Source organism: Poecile atricapillus, chromosome 1 (genome assembly GCF_030490865.1).
Source record: "Poecile atricapillus isolate bPoeAtr1 chromosome 1, bPoeAtr1.hap1, whole genome shotgun sequence".
Lineage (NCBI taxonomy): Eukaryota > Metazoa > Chordata > Aves > Passeriformes > Paridae > Poecile > Poecile atricapillus.
Genome location: NC_081249.1, coordinates 145,156,176 through 145,183,673, shown reverse-complemented (window position 1 = coordinate 145,183,673; position 27,498 = coordinate 145,156,176). Strand labels below are relative to the sequence as shown.

The following is a 27,498-nucleotide window of genomic DNA, read 5'->3' as shown; positions in this document are numbered from 1 at the left end:
TGAAAACAACACTACATTAAGTAATCTACCTTTCATAAAGTTGCTGCTTCACTGGAATTGCCCCTGGCTCATCTGCAGCTCCTCTCTGAAGGACCCTCAGCAGGGCGTCTGTTTCCCCGATGCCATAATTGAGCTTGGCTTCAGTCAGTTCCACTGTGAGGGGATGCTGGTGCAGATCCAGGTGAATGCCAGACATGATCTGGGCACGCTCTCTCTGAAGTCTCTTGATCTCTCTGCTCCTGCTGTCACAAGACTGGTAATTCCCTTCCATTTCTGTTGCTCGTGTGCTTCTAGGCTTCTTCTCTGCCTGACTTCTTAAATCGGTCACGCTGCCACTCAAGCCGAGTAATAAAGGAGGAGGGCTGCTCTTAACACCACACCAGTTGCTAAATTTATTGTGTATGGGTAAGTCACGGAGACTGTAGCTCCGGGGCCTGTATGGCTTTGCAAAAGTAGTGTTCTTGCTGAGAGGAATTTCAGTGTCACATTCACTTCCAGTGACAGAATCTGTACTGTCGTCTCGGAAGGAAGTCTGCACATCACTCACATCAGAGACTGGGGGAGGGCAGCTGTTCTCAGTCTTCCAGAAGAAATCATGAAATTGTAGCGAAGATGCTTCTACCAGAGGTTCTGAGGATGTGCCAACATTTGTCTTACTTGAACAAGTGGCACTGATTTTTTGATTAAAGAATAAGTCAGCATTTGGAGAAGGGTAGTTACGAATCAAAGCAGTATCAGAATTCCCAGTGTACTTTTCGTGCCCAGTTCCACCTGAAGAACCTCTTCCACCCCTTGTAACATACAAACAGTGAAGAGAATGTGCCACTGAACCCTGGTCTCTGACATCACCTGCTACAACTTCACTGTGGCCTGACACCTCCAACATACTGCTGGAGTGATACAGCTGCTCTGCACAAATGGTAGTGTGGGTGTCAACCCTGAGTCTATGCTCTTGTTCCAAGTCTTTTGAACCATCCTGTCCTAAAAGTTCTTTGGCTGCTTTCTTATCTGAGAAAGTTCCAGGTTTCTTTCTTATGCTCTTGTGTTCTCTAGAGGTGCTTGATTCACTGTCTGTCTCCGTCTGTGAAAAATTGTCCACATGATGTTGCATGCTGCACTGTGGACCTGCCCTCGGCTTTCTCTGGGTGCGAAGAGGACTTGAAGCAACACTGGAATATCCAAGGGGTTCCTTAATAGGGCAGACAGACTTGCTAAAAGCAGTCTGGCTGCTGGGACTAGCGCTAAGAGTAAGAATAGGGGAAGAGGCCCTATCGACTAGCAGGGTATTTTTGTACCAAAATTTTCTTTCAGCTGGAGTCTCTGTTTCATTGACGCTTCTTTTATCCTGAGTGTAAGATGTTGGAGATTGAGGGGTGCTGTTAGTAGGGCTGCTAACTACAGTGCATGAAGAACCATCCTGCCCTGAACTTGGCAAAGATGATGTGACGGGTGAAACTCGGGTACTGGCAAAAGCAACATTCTGCTGTGCATTTAGTGATGTTTTTTGAAAATGTAAGATAGGGATGGAAGTTTTGGGCAAACAAGGCAGATGCATAAAGGAGTCTTCCAGGATGCTGTCAAGACTGTCATGGAAGTCAGAATTGCTCAGGCTTTTCATCCCTGTTTTTTCTTGTGTTCTTTCATCAAGAGAGAGTGTTTCCTCTTTACTTTTGGGAATCTCTCCTACTCTATCTGCACCAATTGTTTTCCAATCAACATTTACTGCCTGAGCTGCCCTCAAGTCCTTTTCCATTTTTGCCTCCACTTGTTTTTCTTCATGTTTGCTTTGAGGTTTTTCCAAAGTCTCGGTCTGAGTGCCTACATCTGTTGTAGTCTGAGTACAGCTATCTGACCTAATAGCCTTTACAGCACCTTCAGTTCCTTTTTGGTTGATTTTGGCATTCTGCTCATTATCTATAATACTCTGTTGGGAAAGGTTTCCCAGCAGCTCAGATGTGTTCTGAAGAAGCTGTGACAGATGCATGGACAGGTTCTGCATGCTTGTCCAAGAAGGAGGTTGATGAAGTAAATCTCTGTTTGTTCCCTCCTTTTTTGCAGAAACATCTGTATAGCTTCTCTGATGTCTTCTCTGCCTTTTATACCTTCCTGTAGCTGCTGTTTGTGTTCCTTGCTCACAGGTAATCCCTGCTGGTTTTTTGGAAGGTTTTTGAGACTCTGAAGGATATAATAGTACAATTTCATCAACCTGCATTGAAGAGTTACCAGGTTGTGCAGAAGGATTCTCAAGTTCAGCAGTGTTGTTTTCTGAGTTAGTTTCCAATGTTTCACTGGATATGTTGCTGTACTGTTTGGTACTGTCACTCGAGCATGCTGATTGAAAGTCTTGCCTGACACTGTCCCATTCTTGAAGACCTTCAATGCTACTCAAAGTGCTTGACAAGACTTTTGCTGTAGCATATGAGCTTAGATGAGAACGAAAAGGAGAATTTTGAGAGTTCAATCCATTGTCTACACTGGAACATCGCATAACTTTACGATTTTCTGTATTCAAAGGAATTTGATTGCAAGAGACATCACTTGCGCTTCCAAAAACATACTGTTTCCAGCCAATCTTGCAGGCTCCATCTTGTTGCCATGGGTGTATGTATGGATTAATATCACTTGATCTAAAATGCATCACATCTTTATTATCTTGCAAAAATAAATCAGTTTCTGGCTGGTATCCAGCTTCTTGTCCTTTCTCTTCACTACACTGAGCTACAGAACTGCTCTTTGAAGTGACATTTGTTTCTGCACACACAGAACTGCAAGCTGTGGGCAGTAAGGATGATGGAGATTGACTAGTACAGTCTTTAAAAGACTGGCTACTTTGGCTTTTTGCTGCAAAATTTTGTAAGTTTCTGGGATCACAGTTTGCAAGCTTCTTAGTTTGTCCCATTTTTTGCTGAAATCTGGGTTTAGATTCAACTTGTAGAAAGTTCTTCGATTCCTGCTTTGAAAATCTTTCAGATCCATAAAGATCATCTTCAGTTGGTGATGGAGGCTCTACACTCATATTCAAATCTTGCAGTGATTTAGATGCAGAATATAACAAAGGATCTGGCTTAGATGAAGTTTCCAAATTATATTCTGTATCAGAGAATACAGCAATAGCTGGAGCTGATACTCTGTGACTTTGTAAATAAGGTCTTCGTTCACTTTGTTTACAACCCTTGGCACTCCGTGTGGTAGAATATGATCTTTTGTTCCTGAATTGCACCAGTTTGGATTCTTGAGGAGTTAAATCACAGTTTTCTAGCAAAAACTTTATGGAGGTTGTTTCATTATTTTTCACAGAAAAATTGAGTCTTTCTGATTCCAGAGTATTATTCCTCATTATAGTGTCTCCCATTGTTGAACAAGTATCTGCCTCAGCATCAGCAGCAGGGCTGTCAATGCTGGAACATATATTATTTTTGCAAAGTAAAATCTCTTTTGTACCATCTCTGTTTGTTCTATCTGGCACCTGTTCTATCTGTTCACCTGCAGGCACATACTGACATTTATTTCGCAGATTTGCAGGGTTTCTTTCAAAATCCAAGACAGTGTGGTATGGTTGCCTGGGATCTGGGCTTCTGTATGTGGGATATGCTGGACTAAATGAATTGCAGGTGTATTCAGGATCCACTTGAACATCTCTTGGGTACAGATTTTCCAACACTGTAACTTCTGAGCCTGTTAATTCATTTGGAGAATTTGAGGATGCATTAGTTTGCTTTTCAGCAGGTTCTCTACTTAATGTTTTTCTCTGCTCTGTCTTTACTCCAAAGTGTTCAACCTCAATATTTGAATGCAGTTCTTCCTTACTTCTGTTAAGTGTATGTCTCATTTGTCCCTCTTTAATAAGAATTGCCCTTCTAGTATCCCATGAAGGTAATGATGGTAGTAAAAGAGAATTATCATTTGGTATTTTCTCTATCTGTTTGTTGCAAGCTTCTTGTGGTGGAACTTTATCCCAATGATGCTGATTAATTTTTGTATCACTGTCAGGTTTTTTACTATTACTTCCATATGCAGGTTGCCCATCTACAGCAGAATTTTCATATGAAGAACAATCTATGTCTGACACTGGACAATGCCTGTTTTCTTTTGCAAGAGAAAGTAAAATACTTCCTGAAGCACATACTGGCTCATCAAATACCACAGCTTTATCAGACTGAGTGTCTTGTATTTGCAAAACAGCAAGTGGAGACTGTTTCAATATATTTGAATGTGAAGCATCACATGTGCTAGTTTCACCATGGCCTGTATCTGCAGTTAAAGGAAATTCTGAAAAGGCTGTTAAGGCTGGGTAATTGACTCTTGAAAATGATTGGGGAAAATCTCCTTCTTTTACAGAGCACACATCTGCAGAATTGCAGGACACTTTCTCAGTCAAACAACTGTGCTGAAGTGAGTCCTCAAGCTGACTAAATACTAGAGATTTTGAGTCCCCAAATAAAGAGGATGTGTTAAAAGCACTGAAGTTCTTGGAGCTTTGAAATGGTGTCTCAGGTGGAGTGTCTTCTGCAGAGTGTGATGGAAGAGACCTTGATTCATTAGGGTGACTCTGTCCTTGAGTCTGGAAAGTGAGCAGACCCAGTTCTGGTACAGTCACACTACCAGTGTTAGTGCCATGTTCTGAGAACTCACGAATTTTATCTTCTTTTATGTCACCACAATTCTGGAAATAACCTTGAACAATTTTCTCCTTTTGCTCTGTTCCCACAACGTTTTCAGAGAGTTTATTACTCTGAGCATACATGCCTTCTGCAAGTGCAGAATTATTTTCCTTTCCATCTCCTTTTTGAGAAACACCAGGAAAAGTTCCAGATATACTCAAATCAGTTGATTCATTTTCAAAGTATTTAGTTTCTTCAGAGAGAACAGTATCATTTTTACCTGTGTCTCCATTGCTGACAATTAAACTATCTGCAGATGATGCTGGACAATTCAGAGGACCAGGAGAACATTCAGAACTGCCCAAGTTTCTATTACAATTTAGAATGCCTTTACTATAATGTGGATTTTCCTTTGGAGACTTGTTCAGGCCTTCCAAAAGTGCTGAAGAAGCCTTCTCAGAAATAGTGTTGCCTGGTTGGTCTGTACAGCTCTCTTCAGAAGCCTCATGTTCCTGGTTTTCTGGGGACTCATGCTGATATCCAGCTGCACCAGGAAAACCAGCATTTTCACATTTACTGTTTTCTGTAGGATAGCTTGCACTTAAAAATCTCTCCTCATCATGCAGTGGTGAACCCCCCAAGTGAGACACTTTCTGAGTTGTATTAATATTCTGAAATATTTTTTGGGCAGAGCTTTCTAGTAAAGAGTGGGTTTTTCCCAGCCCTATATCTTCCATCACTTCTTTCTCTGAGGAAGACTGCAGGTTTGAAGTATCCAAGACTAGTGAATCAGGCACAATGGTATCCTTTACCTCTTGAGCTGTGTCTTCTATGGAATTAAGACAGTCTTTTAATAATTTATTGACCATTAAATCCATACTGTGTTTTTCATAAGTATTATTAATATCCTGTATTATATCTTCAGAAGAATCTAATTTTTCCAAGAAAAATGAGCATCCTCTGGCCCTTTGCTGAAGTGCAGCAGTTCCAGACTCAAGACCACCCACACTGTAGGGACTGAAAGAGCTGTTCTCATTGACAGGCTGCGCAGATAAGGCATAATCAGGTGCATTTTTAAATACAAAGGATTCATCCTCCTGCCTCTGCTGCATGGTCCTGGTTTGCAGAAGAGCTACACTCTTACTTTGTGTTTTACCTGGAAGATGCTCCTCTTCTGTTTTGTTGGCTGCAACAGATGTACTGCCACCGATCTCACTCTCCATTGATGTTTCGTAGTAAGGCAGAACAGCTCCAGTTCCAAGACTGCTGTTAGATGGTTTTGTACTTCCTTTCAGTGCAGTAGGAACATCTTCAACAAGATGGGAATCATCACTTCCTCCAAGATATAAAGGCTGGTTTACAGACTGGCATGGTGAGTCTTGAAGTTCTTGGGTTTTTTCTGTACGCTTCCGTGATGCTGGTGGATTTTGTTGCTTGCTAATATATTCATTATTTCCAGAAAAGCTGGTAGAGACCCACTGGCTTTCTCTTAATATTTCATTTAATCTGCTGTCATCATGTGTCATTTGGTAGCTGCCCTTGTTTTCAGGGAAGAGTTCACCCAGGTTTTGTAAAAAGATCAGTTCTACCTCCTCTGTGTCTTCTACAAATATCTGCTTTTGGTTGTACGCTTTGGCCATTTCTACCAGCTTCATCAATTGCACTTTCTCTTCCTCAGCTCTGGAGCCTAATTGATCTGATTCACAAATATCAGAACTTTTTCTAACAATACCTACAGTCAAGTTTTCCGAAGCGCCACACTCAGGAGATTGCACAGAGCAACTCATGTCCGTATGTCTGTCAAGACTTGTACATTTTTGTTCAGTTCTGTATTGGTCAATAGCAGCACTATCACCATTTGAATATTCACATGCATCAACTACATTTCCTATCTCTGTAACAGAGTCCACTGAATCACCATCCTCACTCATTTCAGTAGGGTCATGGTATCTTGAATCATCTTCTAACAGTATATTTGGTTCTACTTCAGAAACCATCAGGTACCTTTCAGGGATCTTAAATTGATCTAAAATTTCTTCCTTGTCACCTCTGTCACAATACACTTGATGTAGAGCTGGAGACTGTTCATTAAAATAAGTATTTTCATCTGTGCATATGTCTTCTTGCCTCATAATAACCAGTTCCTCAGTGTTTGTCATGGTAATTTGTTCTTCACTCCCAGTCACTTCACATTCATTAACCTTGTCTTCCTGGGGCAAGCAGTTTGGTACACAATGCTCAATTAAATTGTTAGATTTTATTTGTCCTTCATTTTCAAGTTTTGCTGAAATATTTCCTTGCCTCCTTGGGATTAGTACTGTTTCAACTACATTCTCTGTTGTTCCATTCATCTGTAAAAGCCCACTGCAAGTATCAAAGAATCCCAAAGTATTCTGAGTAATATCTGTTGTGTGGGAACACACAGCTGAAGGAGTGGTTTTGGGAGCAACAGAAAGCTCTGGTGAATAGGTGCCTATTTCTATTTTCTCACTTTTTTCTTTTAAGCAAAATCTGCTTGGTTCAAGTTGGCTGCCGTAATGCACAAGTGCTTTTGATTCCTGAGTATGTTCTGCCCCTGTGCTGGCTTCCTGCAGTTCATCTTTGTCCACCTCTTCATGTGTCAGGCACAGATTTGTATTAAACTCACAGTGAACTTCACAAGCTGCAGTATCAGCAGGTTTCTTTGGATTCAGAGCTAGACTGATGTCTTTAAAATCCTTTCCACCCCTGTCTTCAGCCACACTTTGGACTTGGGCTACTGGTCTGTCAGGTAAACTTTCAGTGTGTCTGGATTTAATTTCCAATGCACTTTTTTCTAAGTTGCTTGCTTTATTGATTGATTCTTTTATTTCTTCATCCCTGGCTGTCCCTGTGTTCTGAAAAGGAGCCATGGCTTCTTCTGTATCCATTTGTATGTTTCTAAAAAATTTGGGTTCTTTATTTCTATATGAACTCTCCTCTTGAGAAATGGCAGCTGATGCATTTGTGCTGCATTCAAATTCCCGCCCCAACTCTGAATGTGCATCATGTTCAATACCAAAGATGTCCTCTTGGCAATCACTTTCAAAAAATGCTTCTTTCTCTTCTCTAGATTCAGGTAAAGATTTGTTCTGTGTTTCTGTTTCCAAGAGAACAGAGGCATCAAATTCTGCAGAAATGTCAGTTGTCTTGTGTGTAGTGTTTTTCTGCCCTGTTAATTTTGAAGAGCATCTTGGGCAAAGACAGCCAGAATGTACATCTGAACAACTTTCTGTGACACTGACTTCCACAGTAAGATTAGATGTAGCATCACAGTCTCCTTTCACTATTGTGACATGCTCCAATAGTTTATCATCATTTTCGGTCTCAGATGCACTTTGAAAAAGATTAGCTTTTGTTGAAACTTTGTAAAATAGGCTTGAATTAGATTCTGGGAGAAAATCATTTGTATTTTCACAAATAGCAGCAGGAAAGGACTTGGTGTTTTTCCCATTTACATTCAGTAGGAAATAACTTACTTCACTTACCACTAGGTTTTCATATTTGGATGAAAATTCTTTCTGAGCTACAGCCTGCGAATTCAATACATTGTGTTCTTTGCTTTCACTGCTTTCTTCTCTTATGTTATCAGTGCATAATGCAGAATTTTCTGAAATTTGCTGGGATAAGCAACTTGCCCAATTGTCTGCTAGAGCACATTTAGGGGAATAATCCTTTGAATCAGGTTTGCATTTGAATTCATAGTGATTTAGTGAAGACAAGCCTTCGTCCTTTGGTATGTATTCTTCATGATCTCTGAATGAAGGCACCTCTGGCACAATGTCTGCCAAGCTATCTGTGCTTATTTCCATACAGATTCTCTCCTTTTGAGACATCTCTATTGGTGCTGCAGACTGGTCATAGCTTGCACTGGCAGCAGCAACTAAAGAGTGACATTGATCTGTTGTCTTCTGTGAGGAAAAATCTGTCTCTGCTGTTACTTCTGCAGGTATTTTCTCATTATCTGTTTCTTGCATTGTTTCCAGATTACTCTCCCTGGACCTGGGGAGCTCTTCTGTATCAGCTGATTCTGCTCCTTGTCCAGCCAGCACCTGAAGCTTGTAACTGCTCACTAGAGAGCAGTTCTTGTTTGTTAAGTCACTGAGAAAGAAACCTTCATCACAACATGTTAATATTTTTTGTACGGGAAAAAGCTGCCCGCAGTTTCCAAATTGGATTTGTTTTACTGCAGATGTCTGTGTTGAGGTCATATTATAAGCAAGTCCCATAGAACACTCAGCAGCAGGTGCACTGACAGATGCACTTCCACTGCCTGAATCTGTCACACTTGATTTTGTCATCAAGTTCTTGTAGTCATTGTCATGCTCATCTTTTGAAAAAGTTTGGAAAAAGTCATCTTCTAAATCTGCATCTACACAGCCATTCCTCTGCTCCACAATTTGCACAGGCAACACAGAGATAAAAGGTGTCTTTTTCAGAGTGTGATCTTTTGGCAACTCTGGATGAGTTGTGGGGAGGGAGTTCTCTTCCTTAGGTACCAGTGACAAGCAGTTTGCAGTGGAGGTGCTTTCCGAACAGCTGAATGTTTGTGCACATTCAGTAGCAGACCTGTAAGTAGACAATTCACCCAGTTGTTCTTGTTCAGGATGGTGTGACCTTGAATGTTCATAATAATCATGCTCTGCTGAAGTAGGAACAAAAGAGGAACTTAGTCCTACTGAGCTAGCAAATGAGGACATTACATTTTGAGATTCCAGGGAAGAATTTTCATTAGCGTTTGTCCATCCCTTAAAAATCTTACTTAATGATCCACTCTCAGAAGCCGTGCTTGCAGTTGTTGTTTCAGGTAAAGGTACTTCCAACGTGTCAGAGGAGAAAACTGAGTTGATTTGGTTTACATGATGTGGACTGTGAGTAATGCTGTGAATCTGCTTAGAGCCAGAAACAAAAGAAACCTCAGCAGCTGACTGCTTCAGATCATCTTTCTTTAGCCAAAGTTCTGGTTTACTCAAAGAGCACAGATGAGCATCTTGAAATTCCAAGTTTTCATGGGAAGAAGATGCTGTTATTCTGGGGTTGCTGATGTCAACCTTTGAGTCACAGGAAGACCAGGCACCATTAGTAAGCAAAGGATTTCCACTTGTATAATACAGTCTTCTTTCAAGAGACCTTTCTTGTTCTACAAAGGGGACTTTTGTTCCCTTCAGCAACTGCTTGCAAGCATTACTGGAAGCAGTCTGTGGCTTGGTGTTCAAATAAAAGGAACTGCTCAGCTTCAGATCATAATTTGTCCCTTCTGTATCTCTGTCATAGGTCTTGGATTCTTGGTCTTCCTCAATATGTATAGCCGGTAATTTAGGAGTTTGTAACTTCCAGAAAATCTCAGCTGGCACTTCATCAGATGAATCAGATTTGGATTCTTCTACCAGATCTTCTGCTGGCATCTCTTCCCCATCAGCTAAGCTATCCAGAGAAAAGCTTCTTTCAGCCTTTCCCAGTCCCATATGAGATGCATATGATGTCACCAAAGACGAAATATGGTTCTCGGTTCCGCTTTTGGAAAGTTTAGCTGACTCATGATGGGCCTTTAACTTGTGAAATTGGCTTGTATTTTGCTTTTTGGCTTTGTTTTCCTTTTCTATCAGAGAGTCTTGTGACATTTGACTGTCATCACTCTCAGAATCTTCTGGATTGGCAATACATTTATTTCTTTCAAAATCTTCCAGCTTCAGTTTCTCTGGGAAAGCTTTTGTATAAGCACAGGAGAGTGAATCTACAGAATAGGAACTGTCAGTATCAGAAATATCATTTTCATCATCCTCTTGCCAGTTCCCCAGCACATCTGTGGCTGTCTTGGACACTCCAGCACTTAGCATCTCAGCACTGTGCCACTTTTTTTCAACAAAAGATAGTGGTGTCTGTGAGTTCATCTTAGTGAGATTTCCTACTGATGTTGCCGCCATCAGAAATTCTTTCTGTTCCACTGATGATTTCTCATGACTTGTCAAGGCTGAGTTTGCCTCTCTCCTCCAGTTCTTGACTGTTTGGTTTAGATGCACTGATGGTGTGTTTCCACACACTGTTTTCTTCATTTGTTTAGGAAAGTTTTCTGGAGAAGACCTGTGGCCTTTTCTATTGATATCCATTCTATTCTTTTTATTGGATACCTGAGCTCTATTTTGTGCTACATTGCTACTGGCAGGCTGACTTAAATCTCCTAGCACCTTTGATTTTGTCATTCTTCTCCCTGTAATAAAGGTTTTAGGCTCATCTTTCTCCTTAAAAAGATCAGGAGAGGAACCTTTAGAGGTCTGGTTTTGAGATCCAGCTTGCCCTGGGCTTTCATCCGACTTTTCAATTTTTTTATAATTTTTATTGATACAAGCCATGATAGCTGAATCATTAGAGTCTTTATCTGCTCCTTTTTTATTTTCGATTGAAGATATTTTTTGTTTTTCAATTAGCTGCCTCTGGACTGAAAAGGAGGTCCCTTTTTCATCATTAAGGTCATCACTCCCAGAAATGCCTTTACCACTTCCATAAAGGTATTCTGCAGGAGACAACCTCCCTGTTGTACTACCTTTACAGTATTGATCGATATTTGGTGAGGTAGATAACTTTGAGACAGACTCCCTCTTCGAGAAACAGCTGTGGAAATAAAGAAGAAATAAAGTCCAATCCTTGCTTGAATAATGTAGTTAACACTTCCACCACAAGATTATTCTTGCAAATAAGAATAACGACTTATGAAGCAACAGTCTTAATGCCTCTCAAAATCCAATTCTAGCAGGGAATAAAAAAATTAAATTCTGTGACTAATTATAAAATCCCCTTGCTATCTGGAAAGATGCTCTGCACACAAAGAAATAGTTCAATGCTGTGAGCTATAGCTTCATATTGAATCTCTGTAGGCTCAAGTAGCTGTAAACGTTAATTAAAATAAAAGATAGTTCTAAGTCACAGAAATCCACTTAGCAGAGTTTAGCTATTTCCTGCTGTGGAAATAGCTAAGGACCATGTTGTGATAGACACAGTAGCATCCCAACATTTTAGTATTGCACAGAGATGCTTATTTAGCTTGAGAAAAACTGACCAGTATAAAAGTCTATCCATAATCACCCAAAGATACCGATATTCTGAAGAGTTTGATGATAATGAAGATAAAATTGTGCAGAAATCAGTATTTACCAACAGTCTGAACAAAACAACAACAAAAGTTAAGCCCCTTCTGAAAAGCCTTCTCAGAGATGTAGAAAGTGCAGAAAGGCTTGAAAGAGAAATGTAAAAAAGTGAGAAAGACCATGTCAAACAGATAAAGAGGGAAAGTACTGTACAAACCCAAAGGAAAAGGACATACAGGTCCAGCCTGGTGCACATATAGTGGGTTCACTGATATTTCAGATTTGGGGATTTTTTTTCAATACATTGAAAGGCATTCAGGATTATAGGTGGCCACTGAAAATACCTTGAATTTACATTACTTTTGAAAGTGCAGAGGATTTAGCAGATGTTAAATTACCTGGGTACCTGGGGCAGGCATGAGTTACAGAACAAATGCCTGTGCTGCAAGGAACTTGAACCCAACGATTTCCGTCTCTTTTGCAAGTGGTGATCCAAAGAGGACTGTACAGAAATATTATCACTTAGGACGTGGGATTGTTTCACACACTCTTCACTGAGCCAGCAGGTAGCTTCCAGCTGCTCTAGGTTTTGCTTGGCTTCCAATAGCTTCTGCTTCTTGACTATCCTTTCCAGCCGGAACTTGACCTTTTTCCGTCTTAAGTTTCTTTCGGCCTTTTTTAAGGCGTACCTTTGCAAAAGCTCCAGCTGCACCAGCCTCTTCTTGTTCTGCTGCAGCAGGGAAAGGCAGGTTTCCAGCCCAGTGGTACTCTGCACTTCAGCCTCTGCACACAGAGTAGGCTCTGTTTGCACTGCAAACTCCCTCTGCTGTTGCTGAAGAGCAGCCAGACGTTTATTCTCATTTATAAGCCACTGCTGGTCTGTAAACAACACAGTGATTGAAAGAAAGTAAAAATCATAGGAAAACCACTATTTGTTACTATCTTGCTTCTTCATTTAATCAGCCTTTAGAGGTCATTTGAGAACAGGATTTCTATGCATGTAGAGACTCAACAATCTAAAGAAAAATGTACTGTTGTTTTACTTCATTGATAACTAAAAGCCTCTTCATTGGGTTAAGGACTCAGGTAGCAACTGCAGCACATAAGCAAGGGCTTGGACAATACAGCTAAGGAGACTGGTGGATAAGACCTTTTCTGTAAGAAAAATGAACATATGTTAATTTCTCAAAGATTACACTCAAATTCACCTCAATTTTGTTAAAATACAGTGGAAACATGAAAAGACCTGAGTTTAATTCTGTACAATTTTCAGGCACAGGGTATAGATTCACAGTAGAAAAGCATGACATCATTAGCTTCTTTTCTGTGAAATACGCTTCTGCTTTAGTTATTCTGAAGTCATATGTTAAACTTTATTGGGAAAGAATGTATATGCACTGGGAGCAGAGTTAACAAGGGCACTAGAGGATGAAGTTGCACAAATGTTTCTAAACCAAACATTTTTTGTGCCTTTTGTTTCTGTCCTTTCCTCTTTAACTTGGGTAAATGGGGAAAAAAAAAAACAAAAAACACCTGCAAAGTATTTTGTGGTGGGGTTTTGGAAGTATTTGGAAGTATTTTTTCTCACTTGCCTTGGCATGCTGGAAATGGAAAATGAGGGAGCGCATATAATGGACATATAATGGATACTAATGGACTTTGTCTAGCACAGGAAATGGCAATTTTTGTGCTCACTGTTGGTGGCAAGTTCAGCAAACCTGGAGGCTGGACCTCCCTGTGCCCCAGTGTGGATGGGCCTCTTTTGCAGGGCAGCTGGCAGCCACCAGTCCTGTGGATGGGAATGCAGCCTTCTGGTGAGTTACAGGCAAGGCTACGAGGATGCCATCATAAGGGTACCTGCCAGAGAGTTCTGACAGCCTTTCTAAATGCATCAAGTGAAAACTTTCCAAGCAAAACAATCCCTGTGTGACACCTGGCTGAGGTAGAGCAATAACCACCAATTTGCTGTCTCTGACAACTGTGGCTGCCCCGAGGAGCCCCAGCTTGCCAAAACAGCCTGATGGGAATCTATGTATCTTAGCATGTAACCATAAAATTACAGAGCCATGAAGTGACTTGGGTTGGAAGGGACTTTAAAGATCAACTAGTTAAATGTGCATGGAATAAAACAAATACTGTCATGGCAAAGACACAGGTGAAGCCAACACAACCTTCAGCTATTATGACAAACAATTCAAAAAACACAAGCTCATACCACCAGTCAATGCATATTTTTCACAGAATTATCACTCTACTCCACAAAAAGATCTAGATTCTCCGCTTCTGTTAATGACCCCTACAGCTCATAAATGCCAAATACGTTCACACACCAAGTGATTAACCTGATTTGATAACAAAATACGTTACCTCTGCTTACAGACTTAGTCTTCTCTAAATATTTGGAACCTGATCTTTGCAGTCAGGGAGGATGCAGTAGAGAAATCAGAACCAGGCTGATTTGTTTAAAACCCTGGATGAAAGACTACTTTTATCCCATGCAAGGGATGGATGCGCTTAGAGGTTTTTCAGAGCACACCAGCTTCAATCTGAGCTATGATGAACTATAGCCAAAAAAGGGATTATTGAGATCACCATGACCAGGTTGTATCTGATGGCTTGAACATGTTAAATAGATTTTTTTATGCTGCTATGAAAATATACGTATTCAGCTCTTAAAGCAAACAAAAAAAAATATCCATTGCTGAATAAGCAATGTAAAAACCTCAGGCCAGGTGCCTTTACAAGTGGAGTATTTCTCAAAGAACCAAAATTTCCCAAAGCACTGCTGTCTTACCATAAGCATTTTTTTTGGCTGAGCAATGTGCAGTCCTTTACTAAATAAGTGATGTTTCATTGCTTATTCAGGGATGCAGGAATTAAGAGGTATTTAAGTTTGATATGATGAATGAGGGCTACCTGCAGCTCTGCAACAGAGGAATTTGGGGCTCTGGAAGTTTCCCTAATGCAAGAAATCATTTGTACAGAGACATTGTAGGTATCACTTGCTTGATGAATACTGATCTTGTTAAACATACTTCATTAGTGAACCCCACCACAATGAGTCTCCTGTCCTGCTGATGATGGCAGCTCTGCATAGAGCACATGCACAGAGGTAGGAATTCTAGCTCTGTGGTTTCTCTGTGGATAAAAGGGAAGCATTTTTGTAATTATGTTAGTTAATTTTTCTTAATAACATTTTTAGATGACACATTTAAAGCTTTTTTTGTCAACTTTGTTTCCAGACATGTTCTCTTTAGCATGATTTTAGCAAGCAGAATATTTGGCAGATCAGTTTCCCTGCAAGAGAGCTGCAAGCTTAAGATGCTAATTAATCTCTGTTCACAAACTTGCCTCTGTCAGGAGCTGAGCCACAGAGGGCACAGAAAAGGTGAAGAACTTTGGTGGGTTGCCAAGTAAAGAATTGTATTTGGCTGGCAAAAACTATCTTCATGGCTAAGCTTTGCATGAACACAGTGAAAAGAGCAGAATTAGAGGGAAGCAGAGAACAAGTCTACAGAGCCACAAAATAAAGATATTTGTTTTTTTAAAAAGAGAGGGGAAACTCTCCTGATTTTCTGTTACATCTACATATTCTTCTGCTATATCCCATCAACACTATTTCCTTTTAATCTCTTCTCTGTGGCTAGCATAATTAAAAGACAGCTGACTACATAAGTTTTGGTCTGAGACACTGCCGAAAATTCACAGAAGTTTTCTTCTTCCAGGATCAAACAAAGAGCAGATTTTGCCAGGTGGGAATGGCACCCTTTGTATAGGCACCCTTTGCTTATCAAGAAACCTAGATCAAATCATTTGTTAGAAGACGACTAGAGAACACCAGAAGCACTGCTGTAGGGAGGCAGGATTGGGATCAGCCGGGGAGAGGAGAGGCTCGGAGCCACAGGGGAGAGCTGGTGCTGTCCCTCGCAGCAATGCCCTGCAGTGCTAATTAAACAGTGCTGCTGGAGCGCTGCGAAGGAGGCCCTGCAGTTCTGTTAATCAAAGCTCAGTAACTGCTCTCATGGGAAAGGCAATTGTAGGAGAAATCCAGTAATTAGCCATAATAAAAGTTCCACTCATTAAAAAAAAGCATCACTAGGTCAAAAAGTGTTGAGAGGATGAAAATATGCAGTAATGGAAGGGAATTGAAGCAGGGGAAGAGGCAGGTACGCACTTTCTTGGATTTGCTGGTTGATGAGTGCTTGGTCATTTTCTAGTTCCCGCTCTGCTTTGATCTGTCCTCTCAGAATCTGCTGCTTTAAATCCTCAACATAGAGCTGCTGTCGTTGAATTTGTTTTCTGTGGAAAGCTTCCTGGTCTCTCAGTTTCTGCTTGTACTCTTCATGCACAGCATCTATTTCTCTGCTGTTAGAAATGTTGACAGTGAATTTAAACCAGAAGCAAATATTATTTGTAATAAAACAAGTTATCTTACTAAAGAAAGACAGACAACATTCAAGATGATGTTTTGTTCAATAAGGGTGCATTATGACAAAAACTCATAGCTAGGTATATGCACATCACAGCAGGCTGCAACCCTTTAAGGGTCATAAATGCCAGAAAACATGAAAGCTCTAGTAGGGAAGCAGGTAATTCCATTGCCAGGAAGATAATAGCAAAAAGAAATTTAAAAAATATTGCCACTTTTCATTTTGCTGTAGTCCTGCATAAGTGAAACTGGGGAGGGGGTTGTTTATAAATTATAAAATTTTATTACCACTATATACGTTATTTTTCATCTAAGTACGTCAAAGTGCTTTACAGATATGACCAACATTCTTTGTTTTCAGACGAAAAACTCCATTTACTCTAATATGGAGTAAATGGAAAAACTCCAGCTCAGAAATATTTACAGGTATTGTCAGGATTACACCAACAGTCTCTGGCAGTGCCAAGGAAAGACCTTGATCATCCAAATCTTTGTTGGATGCAAGAACTATATCAGGTTATTGCTTCTATATTTGGAGCAGAATTGTGATCAGAAAATTGACTGTAAAAAACTGCTTTACAATCTTCTCCAAGATGTTTGGCTCCTGACTTTGTGCCAAAATTTTATGCACACAGAACAACAATCAAAATAGTATATATTCTTACCAGGTATAGCTCTCTGAAAGGAGTATATATTCTACTTCTCCACATGCTATCATCAAGCAATTCTTAACATTAAAGTTAGATAATATCTAAAGGTGTTATATGATCTTTGCCTACTAAACACTGCATTATTATATATAACCTCAGAAAATTCAACCTTTGAGTCTCAAAAAAATGTTTTAATTATATTTTACTAAGAAAGTAAATAATGTATTTATTATACAATAATAGCAATCAAAGCCACCAAAAAAGCAATCAAAAAAGTCAATCAAAAAAGCAATCAAAGACACCAAAACTCTAAAGAGTCCCTGAAGGTAAAAAAACCTCCAAAAATATACTTTCAAAGGAAATCTTTGGAAATATCATTTAGTTTGTAAATATCATTTAGTTTGTAAAATCACTACCAATACAAGGTCATCTGTATGAAAAGTATTTGACCTTTGCTACACAGGAATAATTTAACATCTCAATTTAGAACTGTAAGCATGCATTGAAAGCAACTGTTTCTGCAGCAAAAACTTGATTTTGTGTGATAGTTTAGCAGACAGAACAGATGAAATAATTAAGCAGCCAAAATCTGCAAATCTCCTGGAGTACCTTTACATGGTACACACATTTCACTTCATAAGAAGTAGTAGGAAAAACTCCTAACATAAAAGCTTTAAGATCTTCAATAATTTAAAATATTACTATGAATCTTGCTCACATGAGAAAAACAGAATTCTGTTTTGTTTTAATGTTTATGTAAATGCAATGCTGAGAGCAACTGAAAGAGTATTTTCTGTTCAGTTGTCTGTCATGGTGCAAACACAGTACAAACTTTGCTGCTGCCATCTTCTAAGTGGTTTGTGTCTATTCGCCACCCACACAAACAAATTAAAAGAATATGCAGGTCCAAGATCTCTTTGTCCTTGGCTCGATTACAAAGATGCCAGTACCCTCTGATTTGTAATTTTTTCCCTCTTAGATAAACTTTAATTGATCCCCAGGAAATAGAAGTGGGATGCCTCATATCTCATTCAGCTGAAGTAGGCTTGAACTGACACCTCACTGCAGCACTGAAATGCTCCTATGGCAATTATAAATCTCTGGCTGTTCAGGTATTTGTAACACCACCAGCCACAGGGGGACAAACTCAGAGGTTAAAGTGAGACTGGTTCACTAAAGAAGAACCACACTCCAAACACAGCATTAAATCTGAAGTATCTAGTTTAGGAAGAGCTCCCATGGTTTCAATGGTAAGTCTCAGGGAGGCTTGCCCTAAATGTAGCTTTGAGGTTGTCTTCCATATTATCTAATGGAGCAGCCATATAGTCTGGATGTTATCTGGTTACTGATCTGGGACAAAACACTTCTGATTTTGGAGCAGTTACATGACCTCTGTGCTTTTACATCCTTGGCTTGTAAGGTTTCAGGATGAGGAGTGCCTCTGGATGCCTCTGCACTAAACCTAACAGCCTCTCTGCAGAGTTGATGATGAGATAGTCTTTAACCTGTTCTACTAACAGACATAAGAAAGCTCTCATTCCTATGGTGGTATGGAAGTTGAACAATATGACTCTAAACCATATCTAATCACTGGTCTCACATGACCTTGGGCAAGTTTCTTAGTCTGAGACACATGTGAAAGAAGCAAAGTAGATTCATCCAAGAGAAGCGATGGGGATCCGTTAGCATTACCAAACATCAGAAAGTCAAATATCAGAAGAGCTGATTTCTATTAATTTATCATTATTAGCATCATTCTGCATGAGACTGAGGAAATGGAGTAAATATTTGCCAGCAGGCTGAAAAGAAGCATGATTCTAAAACAGTAGAGAAATAATTCTTGTTCTGTAACTGTTTACTAAAACTATATAAAATTCCTCTGATAATGTCTCTCATTCTTTCTGACCATGACCTTTAGCCAATCTTCCCATAAAATTGACTTGCCAGAGTTCAAATTGAAACCCAGAACATTTAAGTAAATGAAACAACTCAGTGTCTTTCAATCCAAAGACCTCACAATGCTCACAGGGGTGGTTAGGTAACATCTGTTTACAGCTGTGACAGGGTCACAAGGTTTTCCCATACTTTCCAACCTTGCTGAAGCCACCCTCACCCCCACATTATAAAGGGTCAGAGAGTAAGCAATATAAAAAATGCACGTGGCAGTGTGCTGCTTGCTCTCAGCAGCACTGGCATCTTCCCTCACGTGTGCAGTGATGGCTTTTTGCTGAACTACGACGAAGCTGCGAGATGCTTCCAGCAGCCGTGTGTGTTTGCACGCAGAGCAGAACACGAGGCAGGTCAAACTGATGGTATTAATCACAGCTCCATATTATGACTACACCCCAGAAAGGCAGAGTACAGAGGAACAGCCATACTCCACTTTAAACCTTGGAAAAACTAACACAGCACAGCAATCACTGCAGTATTCTTTCTTCTTTTGTTCAGGTGATGTAACTAGTTGGTACAATTCTCTCTCTGTAAGGTTAAAGTCTCTGTAATAAAATACTCTTTTTGTATTTATCCATATATCCAAATTGCAGTTCTGCTGTTATTTCAGTGCCTCTGCTTCATTTTCTAATTTTTAGTAGTACAAAACAAAAATCAGGCAGAGCAGTAAAGCCAGGTCTGAATACAGAGACTGAACATTAAACACATTTTTATGAAGCTGCTTCTTACAGGCAGTTTTCTGAAGTGGAACAAAAAATCCACGCAGAGCCACTTACATAATACACAAATGCAAGAGGATGTTTTCCCTCTGGCTGTGAAATACTGATGGTGAAAGCAGAATGACTGGCTAGTTTGGGGAACAGCTCTGTCTCTCACAGAAACTGCTGAAACCAAGAACATGAAGTCAGAATCCTCCCTGTCTACCTCCAAACATGCTATGTCATATCAGCACACTTTTGCTGGTTTGTGGAAACAACATGATAAACTAAACTAAAGAATGACATGACAATGGCCCAGGAAAAAAATAACAGATTCACACACACTTCATAGTTAAATCACCTAATAAGCAATTCAAAGAACAATTAGTTTGTGTAATATATGTTTGAATGACTAAACTAAAAACAAGTATCAATCCAGTTAACATAGGAATTTAGCCAAATTTTGTAATAAGTAGGAGAGATCACTAATTTTTTTTCATCTAAAACATCTTAAATCAGATGTACTGTTAAATTTAGACATGAAACACTGGAATACTATGAGATACAGCAAAAAAGCACAGCATGTTGTTGCTCACATTCCTGCTTTTCCACACAAGCAATCTACACTTAGTACAGTTCTAGCAGGAAATAAAATAACCTCAGGACAAACATAAGAGAAACAGCTTCATTTCTGTAGGTAACAAGACAAACATGAAATCTTGGTTTCACAGGACCAGCATACTCCAGCATACAGCATATTTAAAAAAAGCAATTCTGCAGAGAATTTCATAAAAGCATGCAGATTTCTGGGTGCACCAAATGCAGCAAGAAGTGTCAACAGTTACCCCCTCCTCCAAGTAAACCATTAAAAGCTGCAAGTAAAATGACAACAAAAAGACAACAACCCTAAACTAAAGATAATCACAAATTACTGAGAAAACATTGGTATTATACCGATTCTCCCGGGTTGCTTTTCCATCTCATTTTTCTCTCCAAAGTTTGCACGATGCACACTAAATGAACCATCTGTAAATCCACATTTTTTTCCAGCCGGTTTTGTTGTCAGCTCTCTGGGATCCTATTGTGCCATTCTCCTCCCCTCTTCCCCAAACACTTCTGCTGCTGATGCAGAGGCTGGCGGCTGCTACAGCATAATGCAGCTTCCAGTAACTATGGCAGCAATAGCTCTGTGGTGAGGCTGAATACCTGCTGCAACAAAATCCTAAAGCTCAAATAAGAGAAGCTACAGTGAAAAATAATTACTTTTTGGTAGAAGCTGAAATTTGCCGGTTTTCTCAAAGAAAACATCAGTCAAGTTAGCATCCCCATCTTTTCGACTGCGGGCTGTTCAAGTCCTATTTGTCTTTTACAAATTCTTTTTCCCAAGGGAAAAACAGTTAAAAATAAAGCAGCAAGAAAGATGCTAGCAAGGCATTTTGTGCCCTTGCAAACCCCACACTGAGAGCAGTCACAAGTTAGAGCTACCAGCCTATCCACTAATTCGCATCTACACAGCTCCCCCCACCTTCTCCAGCTCTATCCTCCCCCTCTTCCCGTGGCCAATCCGGGGCCCTTCCCGCAGGGGCTCCGAGCAGCAGCACTTGATCTACATCTGCTTCTGCCTGGCACAGGGGCCCAAACCTCTCCCTCCTCTTCCCTAAAGCAAAGGGAACAGCAACGAAAGAGAATATGGGGAGCTTGTATTGACACCTCCTTCAGCCTCCTGAAGGAATGCTGCTCACAGAATTCAAAGCAAAAGTTGGGGAGTGGTGGGAGAAAGAAATCAGCTTGAATGGCCAGCAGAGCCAGAAACCTTTAGAAATCTTTGGAAATGTACACACATAGTCATGCCCTACATAGAAGTTACCATCAAGTGAAGCATCATTTAGATTTCTGATTAACTGGTTTGTGTACATAAAAACCACTTTGTTCTGTTTCATGTGTGTTTTTTTCAGCCTTTCTATGCAAAACCTCTTTTTCTTTGCCAAAGCCCCCAAGGTAACAGTAAGGCAATGACTTATTTAAGGCACCCCTTTAAATACATCTCTTAAACAGGCCTTTTTGGCCAAGAGTCACAGACACAAGACACAGCCACATTCTCCAATAAAGGTCAATGCTGCCTCTTCAAATTCCAGCTCAGCTAACACAGGTTTTCCCTTCACAATGTCAGTTATATACAGAATTAGTTACCCTGCTAATCCACTGTACACAATTCTGCTGTAAATTGTACAGTTGCTGTAACTGACACAGTGCGTTTCCCTACAAAACAGAATATCTGAGGTATCTTCTAAGAAATGCAAAAGTTTTCTTTAACCTTTTTATTTTGCTTTTTGGTAGAGAATTTTGAAACTCTTAAATGAAAGCTATTAGTGAGAAATCAGAGTATATTACAGATATTAGTTGGACAAGTTAATTATACCATGTAAGATTAATAAATATGTTGGTTATGCTGTATCAAATTTTCCATCCCCCCCAGTTTAACAACGTTGGTATTTTCAAGGAAAGAAAGTTTAAGCATGTTCCAAGCAGCTAAATAATTCAGTGTACTGCTATACCACTGAATTCTAGTGGAAAAACTCCTGTGGGGTTTTTTCTTTAAACCAGTAAGACTATAAATCAGAGTTTTTATTTATATGCAGTATAGTATTAAGGAAATGGCAGGAGAAATACCTTTATTATCTACTTATTTGTGGTGATGCTGTAATATGATGACTGATGCCATTCACAAGCCTTCTGTGTCAGAAAATTGCAGCACTGGGGCTCTTATGAGTAGGGTGTATGAGCAAGCAACCAAGTAAGAGTACAATGACTCACAGTGCCTAAAGGTTTAATATTTGTGTGTGCTGGTAGAAAATAGTTTTTCCTCTCATTTCTCAAAATATTTTAGTGTACAATTAAAGTTTGAACTGGTAATTCAACCCATAAAAGGCAGATGAGAAGAACATCATCATACAGCCATAAGACTAATATCATTAATAATCATTACTGTAATACATATATTGATATGATCTGAAATAAAAAATCCAGAAGAAAGCAAAGTACCATCAGTTCCTTATGAAAAAGGTATTTAAACATGAAAACTCAACAATTTCTGAATTATTTCTGTTTGCAGCTGCTGTGCTTCTTTGCATGAATGAACCACATTCTATTCTAGGAATTAATTTATTTTTTTTACTTTTCCCTAAAGCAATTTTATTCTCACCAGAAGAGAACCCAATTTATCCAGGCCATTTTCAAAATACTAATGAGTATTCCCAGTACCTACTATTGGCATGAAATTTAATACATTTAGGGCTCTTACATGCTGGAAATTGGTAGCAACTTCAGAGTAAGCCTCACTCCAGTTATGGCTTTTAAATGCACACTACACATGCAACAAAGATGCAAATCATTTGCACAAAATCTCATATGAAGAAAGAATATGGTTGCAGAGCATTGCCTGTAACTCAGCTGCATGTACAGATTCTTGTTCCAATATGATAAAATAGTTTGAATAAATTATTTTCTAAAAATAAAATCAAGTATTAGGTTCCATCTCTTCTGGAGAAAACCAGTGTAGCACAAGAGAAAGGCAAAGCTAAAGGTGTCAAAAATTTCAGCATGATTTGGACACAGTAATATTCTTACCTTGGCTTAAGAGAGCATTTTTCTTCACAGTTTCTACATTTTTGACTGCAAAAATAAAAATAGGAAATCATAAATATTTGGGGGAAAAGGCAAGAAAACTTCACTGAAGCCTACTGCACACAATGTTATTGTAATTTTCAGTAGAGGAAGATGCAGATTTCTAACAGCTGGGAGAGCACCAAGAACTTTCAAGTGAGAGGGGGACAGAGAACAAGACACACACACAGAGCTTTCCCTGTTCTTCCCTCTAAGCATCTCTTTCTGACAGAGACAAGACCCTGCACTAGGGTGGACTTTCTGCTGGTGATCAAACAAACACTCCCTGTAGTCCACTTAGTCCTGTATTATTGCAAAGTATCTCACACACACCTTTTAGTGCTCGACATTGACTTTTCTTCATGAGACACAACATCTATAATTTTATTCTTATAATAAAGATTCTAGGCTAGATGTCTCAGCCATAACCCCCACCATGAGCAAAACCACTTGTCTGTACAGAAATTCAGGCTCACAGGTTACAGAGAAGCAAGACGGAGTGGATCAATTCAGTTCACCTATGCCAAAATGATAAAAAGACCTCTGGATTACTTAAGGTGAAAACCAGCTATTATTAGACATGGTTTTCAGATCATTCCTGTAAGAGTCAGACTGATAAAACCCAAGCAAATTCAACACCATTTTTCATTTTTTACTGAAGTAGCCATCTGAAATCCTCTAGGTAAGCATGAGAGTAACATAAAGCAATGTAATGTGCTTGTAATATCCTGGCCAAGTGATTAAAAATTGCTCAACACAAACAAATCTATCTGAACATGGTCTGGAAAAAAAAAAATCAATCAGAAATTTTCTGCAGTTTTGTCAGGTTAAAAGGGGGAAAACTAAGTGCAAATTTGTGCTAAACTGTTTATAATGCTTGTGGATTTCTTCAGGTTTTTTCTAGATTCATCAAAAAACTTGTGAAAAGAGATCCACAACTAATGTTTTTAGCAACATAAAGAGAACCTTGGTGCGTACATTTGAAGGTCATTAGGCAAACCCATATTTTGAAAACTATTTTTAATTTTTCCGAAGGAAAGAACAGCAATGATGTCTAAAATGTTCTTCAGTAAAGAAACCAAATGAAGTAATGTTTGGTATAGGCAGGTATCACTGCAGCAAATGAAAAGCAAATGCAGAGATTAAATACCTTAAAGAGAACATATAAAACCCCACCATCTAAGGTGGAAAGCAAGCTGCTTGATTAGAAGCATGAAGGATATTTACGACAGAAATAACATTTTGTGCTCATAAAAATGAGATTAAATACTTCCTCTAGAAAGACATAAAAGATTGTCAGTAAAAACACTCTACCAAGAAGCAGAACCATCAGCAGTTATGAATGACAAGATGCCTGTTTCTTGCCTTTAACAGGTTAATTGAATGTGCCAGACTGAGAGGAATTAAAAAAGAAAAAGAATACAATTATATTTAATTTTGTAGTATTCAATTTTCAATGTTATGAACTGAAACACAGAACATAATTAATTTTCCTAATATATATTAATCACTGTTTCGTCACAGCAATCCTTTCCATTTCATAAAGTCTCTGCTATAAAAGCATACACCAAACTCTGAGTATGAGCAGCTCTTCAACACTTTGAAAGCAGCACATGCTTTATTTACTGCTCAGTTAAAAAAAAACAAACAATTACATTGGCTTTCTGAGATGAAGGGCTCAATGAGGACTTGAACTGAAGGGAATTTATTAACAAACCTTATGATTTCCACAACAAATTAACAGTGAAAGTCAATTGGTAATAATTACCTTGGCTAAATCATATCCTGAAAAGGCCATTCTGTGCATTGAAGCAATAATATTGTAGAAATTATAGATTAGCTGTAAAGCAGATGTCCAAGTGAACTGAATTAAGGCTGATAGTCTCATCTGAGACATTTTCTTAATTGAGCATCAATAAATGATTTTGCAGGTTTGTTGCATCATAATGCCCTATATTGGTCAGCTGGCCAATGTATTTTCTCTGACATTTTTATCTGCCTACTTAAAAACGTGATGGGACTTACTCTGTATACAGCTTACTTTTGTCTGAACCAAGTCCCTGATTTCAGACATCATCCCACAAAACAAGTTGTTTGTTCAGCTGCTTTTTTCTTAGTTTTAAACTTACTTGTAGAGAGAAGAAAGGATATAGTGTGGAGAATTGATGCAACTTCCATCCAAATTGAGCCAGTCCAAAGCTCCACAACTCAGAGTGGGTGGGGTTTCATTAATCTACAGAAAGCACACAACATAGGACAGGAATTAAAAAAAATCACAGCCACCCAGGAACTTCCAAAGTATCTTTAGAACTGTCATTGTTAACTATTGTGTGCAAGGCTGCATAATACCTCCCATGTGAGTTTATAATCTCACTTCTGCTTAGTCTTCGATAATTAGCAAAATTGCTAAGCATTTGTTACTGAGTACATCTCTTAGCAGCTCTATTTGAATGAACTGCATGTTTCATTAATCAAGAAATTAAGAATGACAACAAATAGAAGTTAAGCCCCTTATCTCAAAGTGAGTACAAAAGGATGGAAGAGTGGAAAGTATAAAATGTTAATAAATGAAAATCCATTTTAAAAGATAGACTCTTGCCAATATCATTTGATAATATGGTTAACTCCTAAATGAGAAAAATTACATTTTTTTAAGTTAGGTTTTTGGTTATGTTTGTCATTTTAAGAATTACCTCCTTTCTTAAACATTATTGAACTAGCCAACCAAATAATATCTTACAGTAATTAGTTCCTGAGCTTAACATACCAAGAAATATTTTATATATTTCTGATGTATGTAACCATTAACTGCTTTCAGAGTCAACAACATTTAAGTGCTTAATCCCATAAATTTTCCGTTTCTTCTAGTATACTTCTTCATTCAAGTCAGTGAAATGACAGAGAAGGAAGATAACTCAGAAAATTATCAAATGTGGAAAGAATTTTAGCTGGTCTTTTCACTGCAGCATTCTGCCTTTTTGTTTCAATCCTACTGTAGACATGGCTAGAAATAGGAAACACTAAATTATTCAAGGGATCTGCATCATCTTTTGCTAAGCACCTCTGAAGGAAATGCTAGTGTCTTCCCACAAAAGGTTTAGTGTCATTACAGACCATTAGATGGACGAAATGAAGCAAGTGAACTTGATGATGAGATGAAATATTACCTTTATCAGGCTGGCTTTTAAGAAGCAACAAAACTGGGGAAAAAAAATAGGAGACAAAAGCAGTTTTAGAACTTACTGATCTTCTTAGTCTTAAAATAGCAGCTTCTGCTGGGTGATTGAATCTAAACTTATGAGATTTGCCAAGGACAACAAGGGCCCCTGTGAAAACAGAAAAAGTAAACACTTACAGAGACATAATTCATCAAAGTACTATAGAATAGTAGGTTAAAAAAAATCTGACCAACAGCTTTTTGTAAATCACAGAACAGAGAACTATTTTTAAAATTTGCCACCGTGGAATGGCAGAATTATTGATCAGAAATGACAGCATCCAAGCAAACTCATTTTGGAGATCTCTGCAGACTAAATATAGCTGTAAATTCCCCATTCATATTAAAGGCCAGCATGACTTCATGCCAAAAACACAACCAACCCACTGCTGAAAACTTGATTTACACTATATTTTTAAGAATCTAGATCACTGCAAGTTCCCCAAAGAACTTAAAGGACCTAAAAGTATTAAAGCCCTATCCATTTAATCTGAACTCATTCATCACAGCCTGTGACTTGGTGGCTACCAGCTTCCACCTAAATACACTGTGAAAAAGCTGAAGGTTGTTTCAACCATATTATATAATTGCCAAAAATCCCTTTCAGTGGCCAGCTGGCTTAGAGTCAGTCTCCACTATTTTCCACAATAATGTCTCTTGACTACATGTCTTCCCTTTTCAGAAACCTACAGACTACTGTTGCCAAAGAGGTAGAATATCGTCACCAATGTCTTAATTTGACTTCTGTCCCATCTCTAGATTCAAACCTTGTGGGGCTGGCAGCAGACTGAGAGATGCCTTTCTTTGATCTGCTCAAGTTCCATAAATTCTAGATCTAGACTGCAGTGATAAGGTGACCACAATGCAGCATTCATTCCCAGAAAAAACAAACCTTACCTTGTGACAGACGACAGGATCCAGAGACTTCAGACCCATTCACAGAGCAGCGTGCACCTGGGACCGGCCGCAGTGTCACAATCCCGCAGTGGTTGTCTATCAAACAGTGATTCCTTTCAATCCACTGTCCCTGCAAAACTACAGCACAGGTTTATCTCACCTGGTGAAGGGGCTGGGCTTGCCCTCAGAATGGAGGACCACAAAGTGTTTGACACTATGCATACCTCATACCCCAGAGAACCATGTGCAAAACAAGGAGATTAAATACTGCTAGTAAATACTTAATCACAGAA

The 27,498-nt window shown here is 39.1% G+C and overlaps 1 protein-coding gene across 1 annotated transcript in view; it reads right to left on the bottom strand.

Annotated features, from left to right (window-relative positions):
- The window catches only part of STARD9 (StAR related lipid transfer domain containing 9), a 98,844-nt gene that overhangs the window by 10,000 nt on the left and 61,346 nt on the right, over window positions 1-27,498 (bottom strand). Inside the window, exons 18-24 of the mRNA XM_058850652.1 lie at window positions 27,206-27,343; window positions 26,335-26,417; window positions 25,221-25,324; window positions 23,056-23,100; window positions 15,876-16,066; window positions 12,100-12,580; window positions 30-11,228 (exon numbers count right to left, since the gene is read on the bottom strand). Of these exons, the coding sequence (XP_058706635.1) occupies window positions 30-11,228; window positions 12,100-12,580; window positions 15,876-16,066; window positions 23,056-23,100; window positions 25,221-25,324; window positions 26,335-26,417; window positions 27,206-27,343 (12,241 nt within the window). The remainder of the gene's footprint in view (window positions 1-29; window positions 11,229-12,099; window positions 12,581-15,875; window positions 16,067-23,055; window positions 23,101-25,220; window positions 25,325-26,334; window positions 26,418-27,205; window positions 27,344-27,498) is intronic.